The sequence below is a fragment of the Actinia tenebrosa genome, unplaced genomic scaffold (genome assembly GCF_029948245.1).
Source record: "Actinia tenebrosa isolate PJP-AT-01 unplaced genomic scaffold, QUT_ActTen_1.0 PGA_scaffold17__23_contigs__length_9995812, whole genome shotgun sequence".
Lineage (NCBI taxonomy): Eukaryota > Metazoa > Cnidaria > Anthozoa > Actiniaria > Actiniidae > Actinia > Actinia tenebrosa.
Genome location: NW_028292577.1, coordinates 6,359,689 through 6,378,069, shown reverse-complemented (window position 1 = coordinate 6,378,069; position 18,381 = coordinate 6,359,689). Strand labels below are relative to the sequence as shown.

Below are 18,381 nucleotides of genomic sequence, written 5' to 3'. Positions count from 1 at the left end.
GACCAATATTGTTGCTGTTAATTTATTTTGGACTTGTGCATGCGTCAATCAAAGAAGCAACAAATGTGCAACTTCTAGAGGTCAAAATATTCATTTCAAGAACATGATTTATTCATTCTTTCAAGACCTCTGCTGTAGTTACTTCGTACTCCAGTTGTTCTTGCAAGGTAAGGTCCGATCGATTGAGGTGGAGTCTCGTCCAGATTGGACTAAAAAAAAAACAAACTCCAGTAAGCTAGATTTGAATAGGTTTGCTATTGGTGAGAAAAATGACAACCACGAGTACCTCTACGGTGGAGAATTCTGCAGAAACGCAGATCCCTGCTCGAAGTCTTTCCGAGATGGCGCGCAACGAACGCGTAAAGAGGAGCAGCACGAGTGCTATGAACACCGCACAGACAGGTAAAAAAAAACTTTTCTCGTTATCATTCCTAACTTAGAATGCTTATCAATCGGCCGTTCACCTTTATTCACACCCGTCCATAATCATTGTACATCCGTCAATAATATTCCTACGTTCGAAGAGGAAAGACCTTTTAGTTACTTCTTTAAAACCGGGCTGATAATCGACTCGTCCAATGATAAGCCGCAAAGCGAAAAAACAAAGGGTTTTTTAATTATTTGAATTTCTTCGAACAATACTGATGAAACGAATTACTTTTCTTCGGCGACTGTACTTCATTGGCGGGCTTAAAAATGAACAAAAACAATACGTGTTCTCTAAGACGGCCGTGGAGAGTGATCAGGCCCTATGATCCTGCAAGAGTTAGATTTAGAACGAACTGCTATTATCCAAGACTCGGTTTCCATATCAATCGAACGAACCATAAAGCCGACTAAAAATAATGTTTGTTTTTTTTGTAATGGCAGGTACACGTGGAGGAAATATTGTCAAAAATAAAAGAACCCGTTACAGCACTTATCAAACAGAAACTCTGAAGAAGATCTTCGAAACAACACAGTACCCAGATTTCGAACAGCTAGCTGCTATTTCACGGGAGTTGGCGCTTGATAAAGAGGTTGTCAAGGTAACAGTTTCAACCCATATTCCTTCTTCTCATTCTACGCATCAGAATTGTATTCTTGTTTGAGTCGACCTCAAGTCTTTATTCAATAGCGAACCATCACCGATGATGCAGTACTGTGTTTTCCCAGTAAAATTACGAATCTTGCACAGTATCTGTTTTAAAGTGTACCACAAGGATTACGAGGAAATTTTTGCTCGTTATTACAGGACTGTAAACAATTGTACATTTTATATTCAATTTTCAAGTGATCAAATTTTTAATTTTTGAGATATTCTGGCTAATTCGTTGAGCTTGTGGACCATAGCAACGGTAACTAAGGAAGGTGGGAGCCGCCAATAGGTTGACCATGATGAGTGTAAATATAATAGCTGTTGTTTGACGTAATGTTTTGCATTTAGGACCTAAAGTTTATCCATTGAATATGAATATTTTTGTGTATAGCTCAAACTGAAACACCACAGCCAAGAAGTAGAAGGGTTTATTGACTTTATTGACAACCTTTCTTTCAGATCTGGTTTAAGAATCGAAGAGCTCGTCAAAAGAGCAAAGAGCAAGAAGATGCATGCAGGCATTTTCTTGAGAGAGAAAGCAGCAGCCTACCAGCCCATTTTCGCTGCCCTATGCCAATCTGTTACTTCCCAATGTATCCTGTAGCTCCATCACCATGGCAACCCATGATGAATTACCATGGTAACACCGCCTTCGGCTTATACAATAGACCGACAAGCATCTTTGAAGGCCCGTTCAATGCCAACCCGTACCAAAATAGGCTGAACGCTGCGGCTGTTGAAGAGCATCGATCAAATGAACCAGTCGTCCAAAGAGAATTTGATCCACGATCATCACACTAAAAACATTTCCCCAAATATCCCTCCAAACTGCTCTGACTGCATGGCGCATTTCCTAAACATTGCTCAGTTCGTCCGTCACACAAGCTTGTCTCATTCGACTTCTCGCGTACTAGCGTTGATTTGGAAGAGCTGACTTGTGGACAACGTGCTCCCCGCCTGCGTCGTGCGTGTCGAGTATACCATACTGCAAATTCCAATAAATGTAAGTGTTTCTGTCTAAAATGAGTTCCAATTTTCTCATTAGTAAAAAAAACATGTTTATATATATATATATATATATATCCCACTCGATTGCAGAAACGTTGTAGTATACATTTATACATTTATACAAATACCTAATGAGATGCATATTGCAATTTTACTTTTCTAACCCTCAAAGCCAATCGATTTATAATCTGTAGGATGTAAAACACGAGAATAAGATATTTTGACGTTCATTGAATGAAACAAATAATAAATAAAGCGAGTTTTCTGTTTTGCATATCATTAAATATACTGAATAAATTAGTTATTTATATAAATATATACTACAACCTTTCTGCAATCAAGTGTATATATATATATACAGCCATTTGCAAAAATTATGGCCGCTTCCAATATATATACAAGTATATCAAAAGTATATCAAAAATTATGGGATATCATCCCTGATATTTTTTTCGAGTTATCTATCACTAGGGCTTTCTGAAAAAAATATCAAGAAAGATATCCCGCCGTGTCTAATATACTTTTGATATACCTGTATGTACTGTTTAATAAACGAGCAGGAGTGTTTTATCGGGTATAAAACACGAGGCGTAGCCGAGTGGTTTTAGACCCGATAAAACACGATCTGCGAGTTTATTGAACGGCTTAAAAAACTCCTGATGTATGTTCTCATACTGTACCGAATTCTTTACGAAATGAACCAAGTTTGATTGAGAAAATCCAAGTTAAAGTTTATGCAAATGAAGACGAATCTATATCAGATATAAAACCTCCTTCATGGTCATGATTTCTATTGTGTTTCCTTCATGAATTATTAATGAGTTTTTTAAGTATATTTGAAACGGCCATAATTTTTGCAAATGGCTGTATATATATATATGGACTTGCTTTTCAGGGGTTTGAGGTGAATGAATAATACATTGGTCAGGGTATATATTGTTCACTCATTTATGAACCTATCAATGTAAGTCCCAGGGGGGGGGGGGGGGGGTGGGGTATCCGAACAAAGGTGGGGACTTGAGAGCTCACATGTGCCCCTGGGTCGGGGAATTTGATCGCTCATAAAAGCTTACTATACTTATAGTAAATGTATGGTAATTCAGGGGGTTAGTTAGTGCAATTTGATCAGCAACTGCTTCCCCGCCCTGGGGCATTTGAATTTTTTTCTTATGATTTCCCCCCAAATCTCCACCCTTTGCCCGGCTATTCCCCGTCTATTTCACCCGAGATTAGGTGCATTATTCCATAAATTTTCTAGGATCGAAGTGATGAAAACTTTCCTTGACATGCCCGGTGATATATAACTTAGCTAATATGCAAATGTAGTACATTTTGTTGTTGCTTAATTTGCCTTAGCTGGCGCAATAAAGCGATACGGTAACGAGAAAGAATAACGAATCTTATTCTCGAGAAAATGACATGTGGTCTGAAATGGGAAAACATCCAGCCCAAGGTAAAGAGGTCTATTTTCAGCTTGATCGCTGCCCTTTGAAGTTAAACAGACCAGTTAGATAACGCCAATGCGGCCGGCTTAATCAGTAATGATGACCTATTATGTTTGATTTGAATTGCTTCTGAAACCGAATGTTAAAGGAGAGGTCAGTATATATTTATGTATATCGGTGAATCAATTCTTCAGACGGCGTAAAAAGTTAAACTGTGGGTTGATGATTGAGTGAAGGTTCCCTGCTAGCAGAGTCTCTCCTCTTTCTCTCCCTTCTTTTAGGCGGGGAGGAAGAGGGAGACTCTGCCGATGTAGAGCGTTTCCTTTTATACACCGCTATCCACTACGAACGAAAAAGTTTTAAAAGCGGTTTTTAACCAGGTACATGTAATGCGCTACGCAATTATTACACACCGTGGCGCCAAACTTTGTTTGACGAGAGCGGCTGTCAAAATCATGAGAGCGTTGCTAAGTTACGCCACGCAGGCGCAACAAGTATAAAGTCCTACATCAGCAGAGTCTATTTTTCTCACCCCACCAAAACAAAAGGAAAAATATGCTCTGGTCGCAGGGAAGAGGAAGGGGGAGGGTAGGAAAATGTCATCCCCAGGCATTCTCATTTCTCCACCCTCCAAAGACGCTTGCCTTGCACTGCTACAGGCGCAATACTTTGTACGTCAAACAATCCTAAAATGTGCAAATCTATTCCAGTCCATTTCCTATTAATATATTTTGTATTTTTTCATAAGTCAGGATGACGCGCGTGCTGACGAAACGTTAGCTTGCGTAGCGGGGCTCAAGGGGATTGGGCGCCGCTCAACTGGCTAATACAACGTTCCCATCTCACACCAACGTGATGTCCGGGTTTCGATTTCCAAGTGCTCCATTTGAGCTACGTTAGTTGGATTTCTTTTTCCGTCTTTTTTCTTGCCTTCTGCATGGTCTTTCCTCCATGGCCTTTCTTTTCCCATTTCAGACCGTGCTTAATTTCCCGCTGGAGATACGAAATCATTTGTGAATCGCACCTGATCATATTTATTTATTTTCTCAAAAGTTACTTGGGGATGATACTTGAGGTAGAGTGATTTAATGTACCCGTCTCAAAAAGAACTTGGATATGAGAGACTAACATGAAAATACGAAAGAATTCACACTTTTCTCTATGAAATTTGTGACATTTCTTTTGTATTTCAAAGTTAGCATTGCATTCAAGACAATTTTGAGAAGGATCCATTTATAGACTGCGAGCGGTCCCACTTTTCTTTACTCGGCTCCAATCTACGCGCGTCCACAGGAATCCCAAAACTTTCCCTGCCCTTACTGAGTTTGGAGGAAATAGTAGGACCGCTAACAGTCAAACTAAGACGACAGAGAATTATGTCATTATGTCCAACGTCATTACAGCCAAGGTGGATGGAGCCATTGTTGTTCGTTATTATAAACTGACTCGTCTTTTTCATTCCAGTTCAGTACGATGATTTCTGAGAGCTATCTTCGAAATTATGAACCTCATCACCTCTTAAAGCTGGAAAAAACACGCACATTATCTGACTGTTTTCTTCTGTGATGAGCAGCGAATGAGGATCGTGCTCATCCAAAAGGTACAATATACCGTCCTTCTTCACTGGATCGTGTACATCAAACTCCAAGCTTTCTGTCTCGTTATTCCAGGAATAAATTCCACGACCCCTGATGAAGAAATTTGCTTCAATATGATTCCTATAATGCATGGGACAAGGAACATTAGCACTTGGCATTGTGTTGGTAATTGTGATATTGAAGCCGTCAGCTTCTCTCAAGAACCTTCTACTGTATCCACGTTTGAAGTCGACCTCCCTATCCGTTCCCAAGATGCTTTTCAAGCCTAAAAAGTAGGGATCAGGCTGTATATCGAGTAGGGCGGGTACCGACACGACTGCCATGCAGGTACAAGACTCCTGTACTTGGAAACGTGCCTTCGTAGACGAGGAAAGAGCAAGCAACGTGTCCCCGGTCAAGGTAAATGTCGTCTTTTCATCATCTTCCAAAGTAATAAAACATTTGCCTATAAAAATAATTAATAACATAATCTTAGATTCAACATTTTATACCTAGCATTTATGCGAAACGCATCTCCACTGACTTTGACTGATCGCCTAAAACAGATCACTAAAACATTTCTACAAGCTGGATACTATCCGAAACGTTTCATTCAATCTAGCATCGACAGCTTTCTACAGAAACAGGGCGAGGAACTGAGAAATAATCATTCCAGACTATCTTTTTGATGAAAGGAACTGAAGAAAGTGTTCATTAAACTTCCCTATTGTACAGACAACGAACACCTTTATAGTCGACGTTTCTTAAAGAAACTTAACCAGTTTACTTACTGAAAATTTATGTTCATTATCCTCTGGCAAACTAGGAAAATCAAGAGCCTCTTCAAACTAAAAGGCTCCAACAAACGTCAATCATCTGTCATATATAAAGCAGAATGTTCATGCGGAGAAACATACTGTAAGACTACGGAACGCAAGGGATCTCTGGTCTGTCGAACCACTCGTTTTATTGAACCTCGTCTTAGACGTTTATACAAGTTAAATGTCAGATCTAACTACACAAACTAGAGCAGAGTCAGGTTGACCAGAAGGACTTTCCTTAGTCGGTGTGGCTGTCAGTCGGCATTCCTTACTCGGCCACTGTCCTTACTTAGGTCTGTGCCTCCCAGTACAACACGAACTACAAACTTAACCTTGTTCACAACTATGTACAAGATTGAATGCACAGAAATAGATAAATTACTCGTCCTTATATAACTAGGTAATCCAATCTGAAATTCTTTTTACATCACGTATCTAGACAAGTTCAACCTGTTTGTAGAACAGGAAACTACAAGTAGATCTGCAAATCAAAACCGTCTTGGTTACTAAAGTCTAAAGTCTACATGCTAGACTTCCAAAATCATACTAGTATATAAACAAATCATTCCTAAAATTCTCGTGCATAACAATACATTGGTGAGGCAATGAGAAATTTTGATGTTCGTCCTTCTGGTCAACCTGACTCTGCTCTAGCTTGTGTAGTTAGACCTGACACTTAACTTGTATAAACGTCTAAGACGAGGTTCAATAAAACGAGTGGTTCGACAGACCAGAGATCCCTTGCGTTCCGTAGTCTTACAGTATGTTTCTCCGCATGAACATTCTGCTTTATATTCGTAAGTCGAAACATGAGAATCCCTTACATAATTCACAATCAGCACGTCATTTATCAAGTCATCCAAACCATTCGTACACATGGAATATTCTTCACAAAGAAACATCCTTATTCAAAAGAAGAAGAATTGAATGACTCTTGATAGGGCACCGAAGTGATGATCCGTCACACAATATTATTTTCACGTTATCATAATTTCGATCCTCGATTTCGATAGGAAATCAAGAAAGACGCTAACACGCCAAATTTCAGGAGATTTGGTTGAATAGCGACAGAGATACGGCCGTTTGAATATATAATTTCCCCATACAAATCTCTGTATTTTTGCCCTGGTTCAATACGTAGTGAACCAGGGCGAAAATACAGTGATTTGCATGGGGAAATTATATATTCAAACGGTCATATCTCCGTTGCTTTTTAACCGATATTCTTAAAATTTGGCTTGTTAACGTCTTTCTTGATGTTCTATCGAAATTGAGGATCGAAAATTGTCAAAAGCAAAATTTTGTTTTTCGTGACCACACTTCGCCTCTATTGCACGTAAACAGCCCAGCCTAAACAAAGAAGTCCAATGTTTTATCGCCAGCCTTCATCCCTCTAGGATTTCATGAACTACTTAAACTGTTTTATTCAAATTAACATCATATTGAAGATGGTTGTATCGTCGTGTAAGGAAATTGTCAGGGGAATTCTGTTCAAATTCAAATTTCGAGTAATTGGCTAGTAATCGTACCCTACGATAGCATAAATTAAACTATAATAAATATTTATGTACACATGCTGATGACACACCGTTTAATCAGAGACCACCCAACCGAATTCGCTTCGTAGTCTAGGGGTTAGGTTTAGGTTTAGGGTTGGGGTTGGCATTGTAGTAGTTCTTTGGTGCCGAAGGTACCGAGTTCAATTCTTGGTGTCTTCACTTAATTTTTTTTCTAAGTGAGGAGAACCAAAATTTCTAAGTCCCACTCGTGTGTTCAGAAACCTATGACATACTTCGTTAATCCGTACACGACGATAGTACCTTGAAGATGACCTTCACTTTCGAAAACGTTTTATTTATAAACTTTTAAAAGCATCATTTCTATCCTTGTAAATATTTATATATATATATATTAAAGATATTTATATTAATATTATACAGTCAATGTCATTGTCAAGATTTCTACTGTACCTTGAATGCAGTAGTAGATATGATTATGCCCATCGTGCAGAGGTACCAGATGGCCTTGATCTTTCTGTGATAGGTTAACATGGCTAACTGTAAAACCCACATTGTCTTCTAGAGAAGTTAGTATTTTGCCTCTCAACTCGCTTTGACCAAGTTTCTCTTCTGGGGTTTGCGAAACGATGCGAGTCTTCATGGTGAACTTGACTTTCGTGCACTCTCCTAGCAGTATCAACTTTTCTTATAATTGGTTCTCGAAACTCACTCGGTACTAGTAAGAACCTGTTTGAAAAAACCTGTTTTTCCTTGAAACTCGATCCAGTTCGCTGAACCGTATAGTAGAGTTCAACTCAGTCGTAGTACTGGAGTTTCTTTTATCCAGAACCTCTTATGCACGGATATTATGCACTATCCCCGGAAAAGGGCGAGGAATTGCAGTAACACGGCGAGACCGGTATATAATGTGCATCTCGTACCTCGAGATTTGTATACAAAGTATCGATCAACGTTCCCTGCTAGCAGAGCCTATTTTCCTTTTGTTTTGGTTGTGAGAAAAATAGACGTTATTTCTGTCGCGCATGCGTGGCGTAACTTAGCAACGCTGTCATGATTTTGACAGCCGCTCTTGTTAAACAACGTTGGGCGAGACGGTGTGTTACATTTGCTCATGCGCACAACATGTACTCGGTTAAAAACCGGTTTTAAAACTGGTTACGTTCGTCCACGATCGTGGACTGCGGTGTATTCAAGGAAACGCTCTACATCGGCAGAGTCCCGGGGGGGGGGGGGGGGGGTACTCCGCCAGAATTTGGGTAGGGGTGTTCCGCTGGGATTCTGAAAGGGGTACCCTGTTTATGACAAAAAACTGAAATTTATAGACCCTGTTTATGACAAAAGATATAATTTATTGCACTGAGTTCCTGTTCCAATTATCATGTCATCTCGCATATCGTTTTTTTACGACCATAATAACCAGTTTCGGTCAATACGAAAGTAGAAGCCCTGAATATGACAGGAAGCTCAGGAAGAACTTGGAACTTGAGTGAAATTGCATACCCTGTTTATGACAAGAAGCTCGAAAAACCATACCCTGTTCAGCGGATCATTCCCGTATAGTCCATATATAGGAGTACCCCCCCCCCCCCCCCCCCACCACCTCCCGGGGGCAGAGTCTCCTTCCTCCCCACCTGGAAGAAGGGAGAGAGAGAAGAGAGACTCTGCTAGCAGGGAACGATCAACAAAGCGGACACCTCTACCGTGAATTGCCCTAGTTCACTATGACGTCACATCAAAACAATCTATTGTTTAAACGCAAAGGATCATGGTCGTCAGAGGGGGTCAAATCAACGCAAATTCACCAAAAATTGTTCTAAAACCCGTATCAATCCACGAAGAGAAGTAGAATAGCTACAGTAAGTAAAGTTGGCATTTTATTTTGGGGCTGTTGAGGAGACAAAAATAGCTGCCATCTTGGAATTATGTCCCTTCAGATAGCCCCACAAAACACTGCAATGTAACTCAACCTAGAAATTACTAATAGCAAAAACTGTACAAAATCAAACACTTCACCTTTATTTGCATATTTACAATTCTGTATAAAAAATATTGACGCTTGTTTAAAAACCCAATACTGAAAAAAGTTATCAATCGCTAAAAGCATTAAATAAGAGCTTACTAAGATCTAGAGGTGATTCAAATTAACCTGAGAAATATTATCACAGACATACAGTAAGATGCCAATTATTTTCATATTTTTCTTGTATGTATTAGGCTTCATCTAGAGGAAAGGTAAAAACTCTTGCAAAAAATAATTATCCCCTTGGGAGGAGGGGTTTGGGGTTTATATTTTTGGGTTAATTTGAAGTACTCTATCTTTAAAATATTATTTAAAAATTTCTTTTTACCTTGACTTTAAAATTAAAATTATCATGATCTATCATAGATAATGATTTCCCACCCCCACCCTCTCCCATTCCTCCTTGGTAAATTGGTCTATGAAAGGGAACAAATTTATTCCTTTGGGAGGGAGGAGAGAGGCTACCCCAAATATTACATATAGAAAAATAATTTCTCCAACCACAATTTGCTAAAAAAGTATTGAATAACTTGCTTATTTCTTATTCCTGTAGAGTGATTTTACTTGGCCCGTGAAAAAAAGTCATATATAAATTAGTAACAGTCCAAGTAAAACAAAAGAAAACAATGGAATTGTGACTATTACTATGTATTACATTGACTGTTCTTTCACAATGAAGTAAATCACTCTATAATACAAAATAGAAACACAAAACACTGTTCTTAGCTTGTAGTGGGCTAGAGCATTTCACATTAGTCGTGTTGCTTTGATGAGGAACCCAAACAATGTAATTAATTGTAGCAAACACAGTTTTACATGCATGTACTACAAGGTGTTGTACTACATATTTCAACCCAAATGACAGGAGAACCAAGAGGATTTTGATTGACATAAGCCAAATAATCCACCGTAGTATATATCTATTTTAAAAAAAATTGTCGGTGCAACATTACATGTATAAAAGGGTGATTAGTTTAGGCAATAGGTGAAAAGTGATAGGAAATAGGCCATTTCAAGATCCAAGGATGACTGGAATGACTTGTGTTTCTGCTTCCTAATATTCTCATCAAGAACACAGAGGTTAAGTTTTGAGATATTCTGTAAATGCTTGTAGTCAACAAGCCCATTCTTTAAAAACACCTTGATCATTCATGCTTAGATGTATGGTGATCATCCCTTTTGCCTTGGAATGACCTATCCACTATCACCTATGACCTATCTTCTGGTTCTGACAACCTTTTTAAAATAGCTACTGCATATTCATTTCCAGGGTCACTGAAAACGTAGAAGTGATTGCTATAATAAAAAATCCATTACTTGATACTATCTCAACAGCAATGGACAAACCTTGAATATAAAAAGTTCAGATGCAATTGTAAAAACGATGCAAAATATGAATAAAAAGAATGAAGGTCCAACATTAGTTCCTGTTGGTAACTTGAATGCTTCACCTCCAACTTCCGGCATGCTAAACCCAAGAGGGAAAACCAGAGCAGCAAAACAGAAAACTATCACTGCAAGAAATGAAAGTATATGGCAAAAGGAGTTAGAGGAGCTGAAACGTGAAATCAAAATTTGGGTAGGATACCATTAGACCTAGCCTAGTTTTTTTTTATTTAGAGCAAAAACAAAGACGAAGTGGAATTGTTACAAAGCCTATATATTGATTATATTTTTCCAGTTAGAAAAATAATTAAATGATGATGATCAATTGCTAAATTGATGATGCCAATGATGAAGGTGAGAATATGATGATGGTGGTGCAGTTGATGGTGTTGACAATAATAATGATGATTTTAGTGGTGCCAATTACAATGAGGACAAATATGCAGTTAGGTGATGAAGATGGTGATGGTGATTACTGATAATGATGGTGATGACGAGTGTGGCAATAACAATGTTAATAATGGTGATGGTGATATATTGATAATGATGAAGATGATGATGATGGATGGCGATAACAATGATTATGATGATTTCAATCAGATGATGACAATATAGTAATGATGGTGATGATGATGATCAATGGCAATAACAATGATTATGAAGATTTCAATCAGATAATGACAACATAGTAATGATGGTGATGATGATGATCAATAGCAATAACAATGATTATGATGATTTCAATCAGATGATGACAACATAGTAATGATGGTGATGATGATGATCGATAGCAATAACAATGATTATGATGATTTCAATCAGATGATGACAACATAGTAATGATGGTGATGATGATGATCAATGGCAATAACAATGATTATGATGATTTCAATCAGATAATGACAACATAGTAATGATGGTGATGATGATGATCGATGGCAATAACAATGATTATGATGATTTCAATCAGATGATGACAATATAGTAATGATGGTGATGATGATGATCGATGGCAATAACAATGATTATGATGATTTCAATCATGATGACAATATAGTAATGATGGTGATGATGATGATCGATAGCAATAACAATGATTATGATGATTTCAATCAGATGATGACAACATAGTAATGATGGTGATGATGATGATCGATAGCAATAACAATGATTATGATGATTTCAATCAGATGATGACAACATAGTAATGATGGTGATGATGATGATCAATGGCAATAACAATGATTATGATGATTTCAATCAGATAATGACAACATAGTAATGATGGTGATGATGATGATCGATGGCAATAACAATGATTATGATGATTTCAATCAGATGATGACAATATAGTAATGATGGTGATGATGATGATCGATGGCAATAACAATGATTATGATGATTTCAATCATGATGACAATATAGTAATGATGGTGATGATGATGATCGATAGCAATAACAATGATTATGATGATTTCAATCAGATAATGACAACATAGTAATGATGGTGATGATGATGATCGATGGCAATAACAATGATTATGATGATTTCAATCAGATGATGACAATATAGTAATGATGGTGATGATGATGATCAATGGCAATAACAATGATTATGATGATTTCAATCAGATGATTGCAATGATGATGATGATAGTAGTATGATGATGGTGATTGCAATGATGATAGTGATGATGATGATAATGGTGACAATAGCGATGGTAACACTAAATGCACAATTTACTCATTTATTTAATATGACTTACTTCCAAAGAACACAATCCATCTGGCAGGAGACATCATATTTGGTTTCCACACAGAAATAATTAATAGAAAACAAGTTATTGTTAAAGATATCACTCCAAATAAGAGAAACACAAGGGCGGCCTTCCACTCGTCAGGAAGGTCTGGGGTAACACAAACTTCTGGTTGTCGTGGTGATTTCTGACACATCACCAAGAGTCCAAGGTGGACAAAACCTGAAATGAAAGAAAATAATAAGAATACCAAGCAATATAATGGCTGGCTGGCTGGCTGGCTTTACCAAATGCAGAGCGTAATAGCTCATTTGGTAGCCAAAAGTCCATGCATAGAAAAATGCGAACACATTAAATGTGGTCACACTTTTGAGCGTTGAGCTGTAACATTCCAAATTCGCATGTGCGAGAGCATGACCACAAAAAATGGCTCCCATTTGAGACTGGTTTAAATTTACTGTATTTTATCAAGACTTGATAGTTTAAACTCTATTTGATCTAAGTTGGGAAAGGTCTATTCATTGTCCAGGAAAACGACCGTTCAGCTTCTAAACTAGCTATTGCCAATACAGCAAGAATCTTGAGAAGCTCCCGGGTATTTGGAAAGAAAATGCTATCAGCACGTTTTGCCAAAAGACTTGTTGCAGAAGATTTGTCTATAGCATGCTCCTTGCTGTAACTCTTCCAGCGGAACAGTTCGCCTTCAAAAGATGATGAAAGTGGCAGTAAATGATCCCACTTTTGTTGCTAACTAAACTAAAAAAGTCTTGTACTCTAAGTTTATCATCGTACATAGTATCATGATAAACTCGATATACAAAGACAATTCATTGGATTCTGATGAATTTAGAACTACAAGGGGTAATAATTAAACTACTAAGCTTAAGCATATTTTTTTAGCGAAAACCTGCTGTATCAATGGCGTATAAACAAACAATACAATACGGAGTTGAAAATAAAAAATACGACGTAATCTAGCTTATAAGTTTAAGTTATTCATAAATAAGCTTAAGAATTTATTAAGCTCAAAATATATGGTAGACAATTTTAACATAACTAATTATGTTTTTCTGACTTTATTTCAAGCTTTATTAAGTTTTACTTTCGACCTATTAATGATAACTTATTATACAAACCTGAGAATTCTGATACGACCCATTTTGGAGTAACCAAGGCAGCAATTGCAAACACATCAGCAGTAAAGCACAGTATTCCTCCAATAATAACAAACTTATCCATAAGTGCGTCTTCAAAAATATCCAATCTCAGTTCTGATATCTTGTGTCTTGAAATTCTCAAAAATTCTCGTCGTTTTTTTCCTTATTCCGGCATCCATGACCCCCATTTAGTTCCCTCGGGCATTTTGAAATGTTTCCTTTGGCCCCTTCGTATACTATCTATACTTTATCCTCAATTTAAACAGCAGAAAAAGACGATATTAATTAATGAAGACTTTCAAACGTAGTACAATGTTTTGTGTTCCTTCGAGCCTTCGAGAACTTCTCAAGTTACTAGGTTTCACGAAGTATTCACGAATGACTATCGATAGGAAAACCAATGACGTCATCATACACGGAATGCTATCGATTAATAGCAAGAGTTCCAAAATAATAATATTATTTTGGAACCGATTTTCCTGCGATTCAAGAAATCCTAGATTTTGGGATGTCTTATGATGTCGTAGCTATGAATCTTCGAAACATTATATCGTAGGATTTTTACGTGTAACATAGACTTAGTACATCTGCTTTGGATCCTGAAGTTGTGGGAACCATGGATAAATCTGTCCTTGCAGGTGGAGTTTTATGTTTTATCGCAGATCTATTCGCCATTGCTTCGCTCGCGATGCCTGAGTGGGTCATTTCTAAGTTTTCAGGTACGATAAGATAAAATGAATCTAAAGTTTCGATGAAAATATATTGGTCTAGTTCGGACTGAATCAGTCGACAGACGCACCTGCTTTAAATCTACGTTTGACGACGGAGATTTTCTAAAAATTTTTAAAATGTAATTTTCTTATACCATCGAATCTTTAAATTATGACGAAAGATTATTATCGATAGATTATAAAATTTATCTCACAAAGATGATCTGAATTTATATTAGGGAAAATACAGCTTGGGATGGGTATTGGATTAATTAAATGGGAGTACTTGATTTTATTTTCACACGAAGTCATTTACCTTCAAAATTATGCATATTATGAATTGTCAAAACATTGGGGAATTACTCATCACGGAATTCAAATTTATGATGCAAATGGTTATTTCATGTTTCACAAAAAAAAAACAACAGTCAAATCAAGTTTCAAAAATATACCCCCCTTTACCACCATGACCTAATAAGGGACCATTCATTTTTTTACAGGCATGAGGGTTTGGGGGTGGGGGGAGGGGGGGAAGGGGGGGGGGGCTGGTAAGATTTTGCCAATCATAGGTTAAAAAATGTATGACCCCTTCAGAACCTTAATGGGGTGCCCCCTTAAATGCCAAATTTTTTTCATGCCTCCCCCATCCCTCTCCCCCCACCATAGATCCCACTAGCATCCACATCCCGTAAAAAATAAGCGGCCCATAATATAAACTGATTTAAATATCTTTTTTCATTATCCTGCAGCTGGATCAATGCGATTAGGACTTGCTGTTTCATGCCAGCAGCCAAGAAGTCAACCAGAAGTATGTATTACCACAGATCAGCCTGGGGAATGGGTTGCCACTACTGGATTCATGGTTGTTGGCATTGTTCTCCTCACTATGGCTTGGTTCTTTTTATTGTTTTCAACATGTGAACGACAATTTATTGTTGTTGGAAGGTGGATAATCTTTTTTGCTTGTAAGTAAATAACACTATAAATGATAAATTGAATTAGAAAGAAAATTTTCAAATAATGCAGTTATTGGAAAGTTTTATTGACTGACTGAAGAAGCATAACCAATCATCTTTCTCTTTTACTCTGACGAAGGACTAGCGTCCGAAACGTCAGTAAGTTTTTTCATCTTTTCACGGTGTATAATTTAACTTTTCATCATTACTGTTTCATTAGAAACACCGACGCAGCTCACACTAGTTTTTAGCTAGTTATATCCATTTAGATTTATGGCAAGGGGATATGTGAGAAATGAGCAACAAGTTTTATTCCTTTTAATTCTCCCATTTGCAATTATTTCCCATGTTCTAGAAAAGCTGGACATTTGAGAAGCCCTCCCAATTTGGAAAAAAAAAAAAAGCTTCAAAACCCAAGCTTTCTCTCCCAGTACTGTAATTTATTATGTAATTTTGGTCCCTAAAGTGAATGGAAAAAAATTCAGTTCCTCCCATTTTTTATGCATTCCCAATCTGATGATAAATATTGAAAAAGAAAAATACTATTTCAAATATTTCTTCTCTTTTTAATTTTCATTGCAAGACAACACTTTTTATTCCATTTTTCCTTTACAGTGGCCTTATTCAACCTAGCAGCTATTGTCTTTCCCCTTGGTTTTCACATGCCAGAGATCGGAGGAGTACCATTTAAGTTACCAAATGGAACAAGTGTCGGCCCATCCTTTATCATGTTTATCTTTTGTATCATAATGACTGTTGCTTCAGAACTCTTTTTATTCAAGATTTGCCCTTTGCTTCTTAGAAATGCATGAAATATAGAGCTTTTAACCGTGATGTAAATTTTACGGAAAAAAGACTTCCAGGTCCAAAACGGTTTGTACGATTTGTTTAAAGTTTTAATTGTTTCAGGTGTCAAATTTTTTTTTGCGTTATTTGAGTGGTTTTTTCCATGAGCAGTAATGGACCCAGAAATATGTTTGCACAATGATTTCCCATTTTCAGGCCACATATCATTTTGAGATTAATGATTTCTTTGTTTGAATGTCATCCATACATAATAATGTATCTGCTCAAGCATTACTAATGAACACAAAAGTATTAATACTCAAGGAAATGACATGAGGTCTGAAATGGAAAACAGTGCATTACGTCTAGAAGGACAAAATTTTGACAGCTGTTCATTGTAAAAATAATCTAATTATCCAAATATTTCTATCATTTGTATGGGGATCACATAAAAAAGATATTGAAAACAAAAGTTTCTTAATAGCAAAGCTTGTTACATGTCTATATAAGTTTTACATGTTTCAAAAATCCAGCAGCTGAAAGAGAGAAAAGAAAAAGATTTTGAAATAGGGGTACAAAAAAATAAATAAATAAATAAATTGACATACATGATGCATGAACCTAAAATATATTAGTCATTTTTGGGAAAGAAGTTGAGAGTATGAAAGGTAAAATAGGGTCTCATTCAGGGTACACACAAAGCCAATGATCCTCACACACATGATCCTCACACACTACGTACATCCAACATCCTTTATTTATACACACCACACTAAACCACCCTAAACACATTCTACATTAAATATCCAGAGTCACTCAAGTATACATTCAATTGTATTGTTTTGAATTACTTGCCCCAAATTTGTTGTTAGGTTGTTTAAGGTTAAGGTGTCACACAACCTTATTGATTGAATTTGGGGTCTTATTGTTTTTGTACAGTATTTTTTATTAATATATTGTATATACTAGGGGATAGGCCCACTTGATCCGCCTTGCTATGTCCCTCAGTGTAATGTGTCAGAAGTTAGCTGTGATAATGCACTTGCTTGACACATGGTACTTGTTGAACAAATTCCTGTGGTTACATTATCTTGTGTATGGATGTTCTTTTTATTTAATTAAAGAATAGCAGTAGATAGGTGAATATTTTATTAATTTCGTATTACCAGCTGAGGGAGTATTTTCTCCAAGTGTTCAGTCTGTACAGTTGATGCAGATTCTGCCTGTAATAATCAAGAATGACAAAATTGCACTGATAAAAGTATGATACAAATTGGTCTATCTTCAGGGTAAAAGCTGTTAGAGTTACACTTGGCAACAATGCTTGCAACTTGTATTGCATTTTTGTGGAGATACAGGCCAAAAATTAAGGGCTGCTTCATGACCATACATGACCCCCAGATTGAGTTCCTTTGACGTCACATGCAAGGGGTCTTTAGATAGATCTATATACCTTTGCTTGCTTCCCAGCTCTTGCTGCAGCCTCAGCTACAAACGTTCTTAACATCTCTGACATGAGTTTCAGTGCATCACCATTTACTACATACAAGAGGTAAGCATAATATTAAGATTGAACTTCCATTTTATTTTCCTTCCAGACAATAAATGAATTAAATTAATAATTTTTTTGAACAATTTTTAGTTATCAAACTCTTCCCAAATAAACATCTGATTAAACCATAGCATTTGAAACAGGACTGAAAGAATTAATGAAGATACCTTTTGTTTTTTGTTGGTCTTGAAAGGATTGTTGGAGAAGCTTGTTGATGGTTCCCTTCAAAAATTTGTTCAGAAACGAAAAGAAAAGAAAAATCCTTGTAAATAATTACCCTGGAAGATATACCTCAATAAGAGTTATGTCATGGTGGTTCTTACCGGTTTAAAAGCTGCTTTACTTTCCATGATCCAACGAAATCTCTAAAATATAAATAACGTCTTGTTTATACATCATCATCCACCATTTTGTTTTTATTCCTTCGATTTTTCCCGCCAAATTTTTATCTAGTTACCAGACCTCCACGGTCTATGTCCTCCTATAGAAAAAATCAGGATTTTTTCAAAGGAAAAGCTAAAAAGATTAAATATCAAAATATTTTTAAGTATCAACATGGATAAGGTCGCTGAATATAAGGATTAATATATTTTTTATGATTTTTTTGA

At 36.8% G+C, this 18,381-nt stretch overlaps 5 protein-coding genes across 5 annotated transcripts; 2 read left to right on the top strand and 3 right to left on the bottom strand.

Moving 5' to 3' along the window:
* The first annotated feature begins 7 nt into the window (after positions 1-7).
* On the top strand, positions 8-2,075 carry LOC116291138 (homeobox protein prophet of Pit-1). Its single transcript, XM_089031928.1, has 2 exons — positions 8-1,028; positions 1,538-2,075. The coding sequence occupies exons 1-2, from the start codon at positions 846-848 to the stop codon at positions 1,877-1,879; spliced, it is 525 nt and encodes a 174-aa protein (XP_088888054.1). The 5' UTR covers positions 8-845; the 3' UTR covers positions 1,880-2,075.
* A 2,474-nt stretch (positions 2,076-4,549) lies between these two features.
* LOC116291205 (uncharacterized) lies at positions 4,550-8,153 on the bottom strand. Its single transcript, XM_031698345.1, has 2 exons — positions 7,900-8,153; positions 4,550-5,574 (listed from the first exon to the last, which is right to left on the bottom strand). Exons 1-2 carry the CDS (start codon positions 8,087-8,089, stop codon positions 4,997-4,999), a joined length of 768 nt encoding a protein of 255 aa, XP_031554205.1. The 5' UTR covers positions 8,090-8,153; the 3' UTR covers positions 4,550-4,996.
* A 1,287-nt stretch (positions 8,154-9,440) lies between these two features.
* Positions 9,441-14,152, bottom strand: LOC116291187 (uncharacterized protein C16orf52 homolog A). Its single transcript, XM_031698317.2, has 3 exons — positions 13,749-14,152; positions 12,622-12,834; positions 9,441-10,983 (listed from the first exon to the last, which is right to left on the bottom strand). Exons 1-3 carry the CDS (start codon positions 13,849-13,851, stop codon positions 10,793-10,795), a joined length of 507 nt encoding a protein of 168 aa, XP_031554177.1. The 5' UTR covers positions 13,852-14,152; the 3' UTR covers positions 9,441-10,792.
* Positions 14,153-14,218: 66 nt separating this feature from the next.
* Positions 14,219-17,357, top strand: LOC116291188 (uncharacterized protein C16orf52 homolog A). The gene is made up of 3 exons (XM_089031929.1): positions 14,219-14,488; positions 15,229-15,444; positions 16,051-17,357. The coding sequence occupies exons 1-3, from the start codon at positions 14,386-14,388 to the stop codon at positions 16,245-16,247; spliced, it is 516 nt and encodes a 171-aa protein (XP_088888055.1). The 5' UTR covers positions 14,219-14,385; the 3' UTR covers positions 16,248-17,357.
* Positions 16,319-18,249, bottom strand: LOC116291190 (centromere protein X). Its single transcript, XM_031698319.2, has 5 exons — positions 18,097-18,249; positions 17,941-17,995; positions 17,675-17,760; positions 17,388-17,444; positions 16,319-16,757 (listed from the first exon to the last, which is right to left on the bottom strand). Exons 1-5 carry the CDS (start codon positions 18,121-18,123, stop codon positions 16,743-16,745), a joined length of 240 nt encoding a protein of 79 aa, XP_031554179.1. The 5' UTR covers positions 18,124-18,249; the 3' UTR covers positions 16,319-16,742.
* Between the last annotated feature and the right edge of the window lie 132 nt (positions 18,250-18,381).

Coding starts and splice junctions, on each gene's coding strand:
- LOC116291138 (XM_089031928.1), top strand. CDS start 846: ATGTTTGTTTTTTTTGTAATGGCAGGTACACGTGGAGGAAATATTGTC. Junction 1,029..1,537: donor TTGATAAAGAGGTTGTCAAG/GTAACAGTTTCA, acceptor CCTTTCTTTCAG/ATCTGGTTTAAGAATCGAAG.
- LOC116291205 (XM_031698345.1), bottom strand. CDS start 8,089: ATGAAGACTCGCATCGTTTCGCAAACCCCAGAAGAGAAACTTGGTCAA. Junction 5,575..7,899: donor TATCTACTACTGCATTCAAG/GTACAGTAGAAA, acceptor TTATTTTTATAG/GCAAATGTTTTATTACTTTG.
- LOC116291187 (XM_031698317.2), bottom strand. CDS start 13,851: ATGGATAAGTTTGTTATTATTGGAGGAATACTGTGCTTTACTGCTGAT. Junction 12,835..13,748: donor GGTCGTATCAGAATTCTCAG/GTTTGTATAATA, acceptor CTTTCATTTCAG/GTTTTGTCCACCTTGGACTC. Junction 10,984..12,621: donor ATGGATTGTGTTCTTTGGAA/GTAAGTCATATT, acceptor CATTTCTTGCAG/TGATAGTTTTCTGTTTTGCT.
- LOC116291188 (XM_089031929.1), top strand. CDS start 14,386: ATGGATAAATCTGTCCTTGCAGGTGGAGTTTTATGTTTTATCGCAGAT. Junction 14,489..15,228: donor GGTCATTTCTAAGTTTTCAG/GTACGATAAGAT, acceptor ATTATCCTGCAG/CTGGATCAATGCGATTAGGA. Junction 15,445..16,050: donor GTGGATAATCTTTTTTGCTT/GTAAGTAAATAA, acceptor TTTCCTTTACAG/TGGCCTTATTCAACCTAGCA.
- LOC116291190 (XM_031698319.2), bottom strand. CDS start 18,123: ATGGAAAGTAAAGCAGCTTTTAAACCG. Junction 17,996..18,096: donor GTAAAGCAGCTTTTAAACCG/GTAAGAACCACC, acceptor AAATTTTTGAAG/GGAACCATCAACAAGCTTCT. Junction 17,761..17,940: donor AGACCAACAAAAAACAAAAG/GTATCTTCATTA, acceptor TCTTGTATGTAG/TAAATGGTGATGCACTGAAA.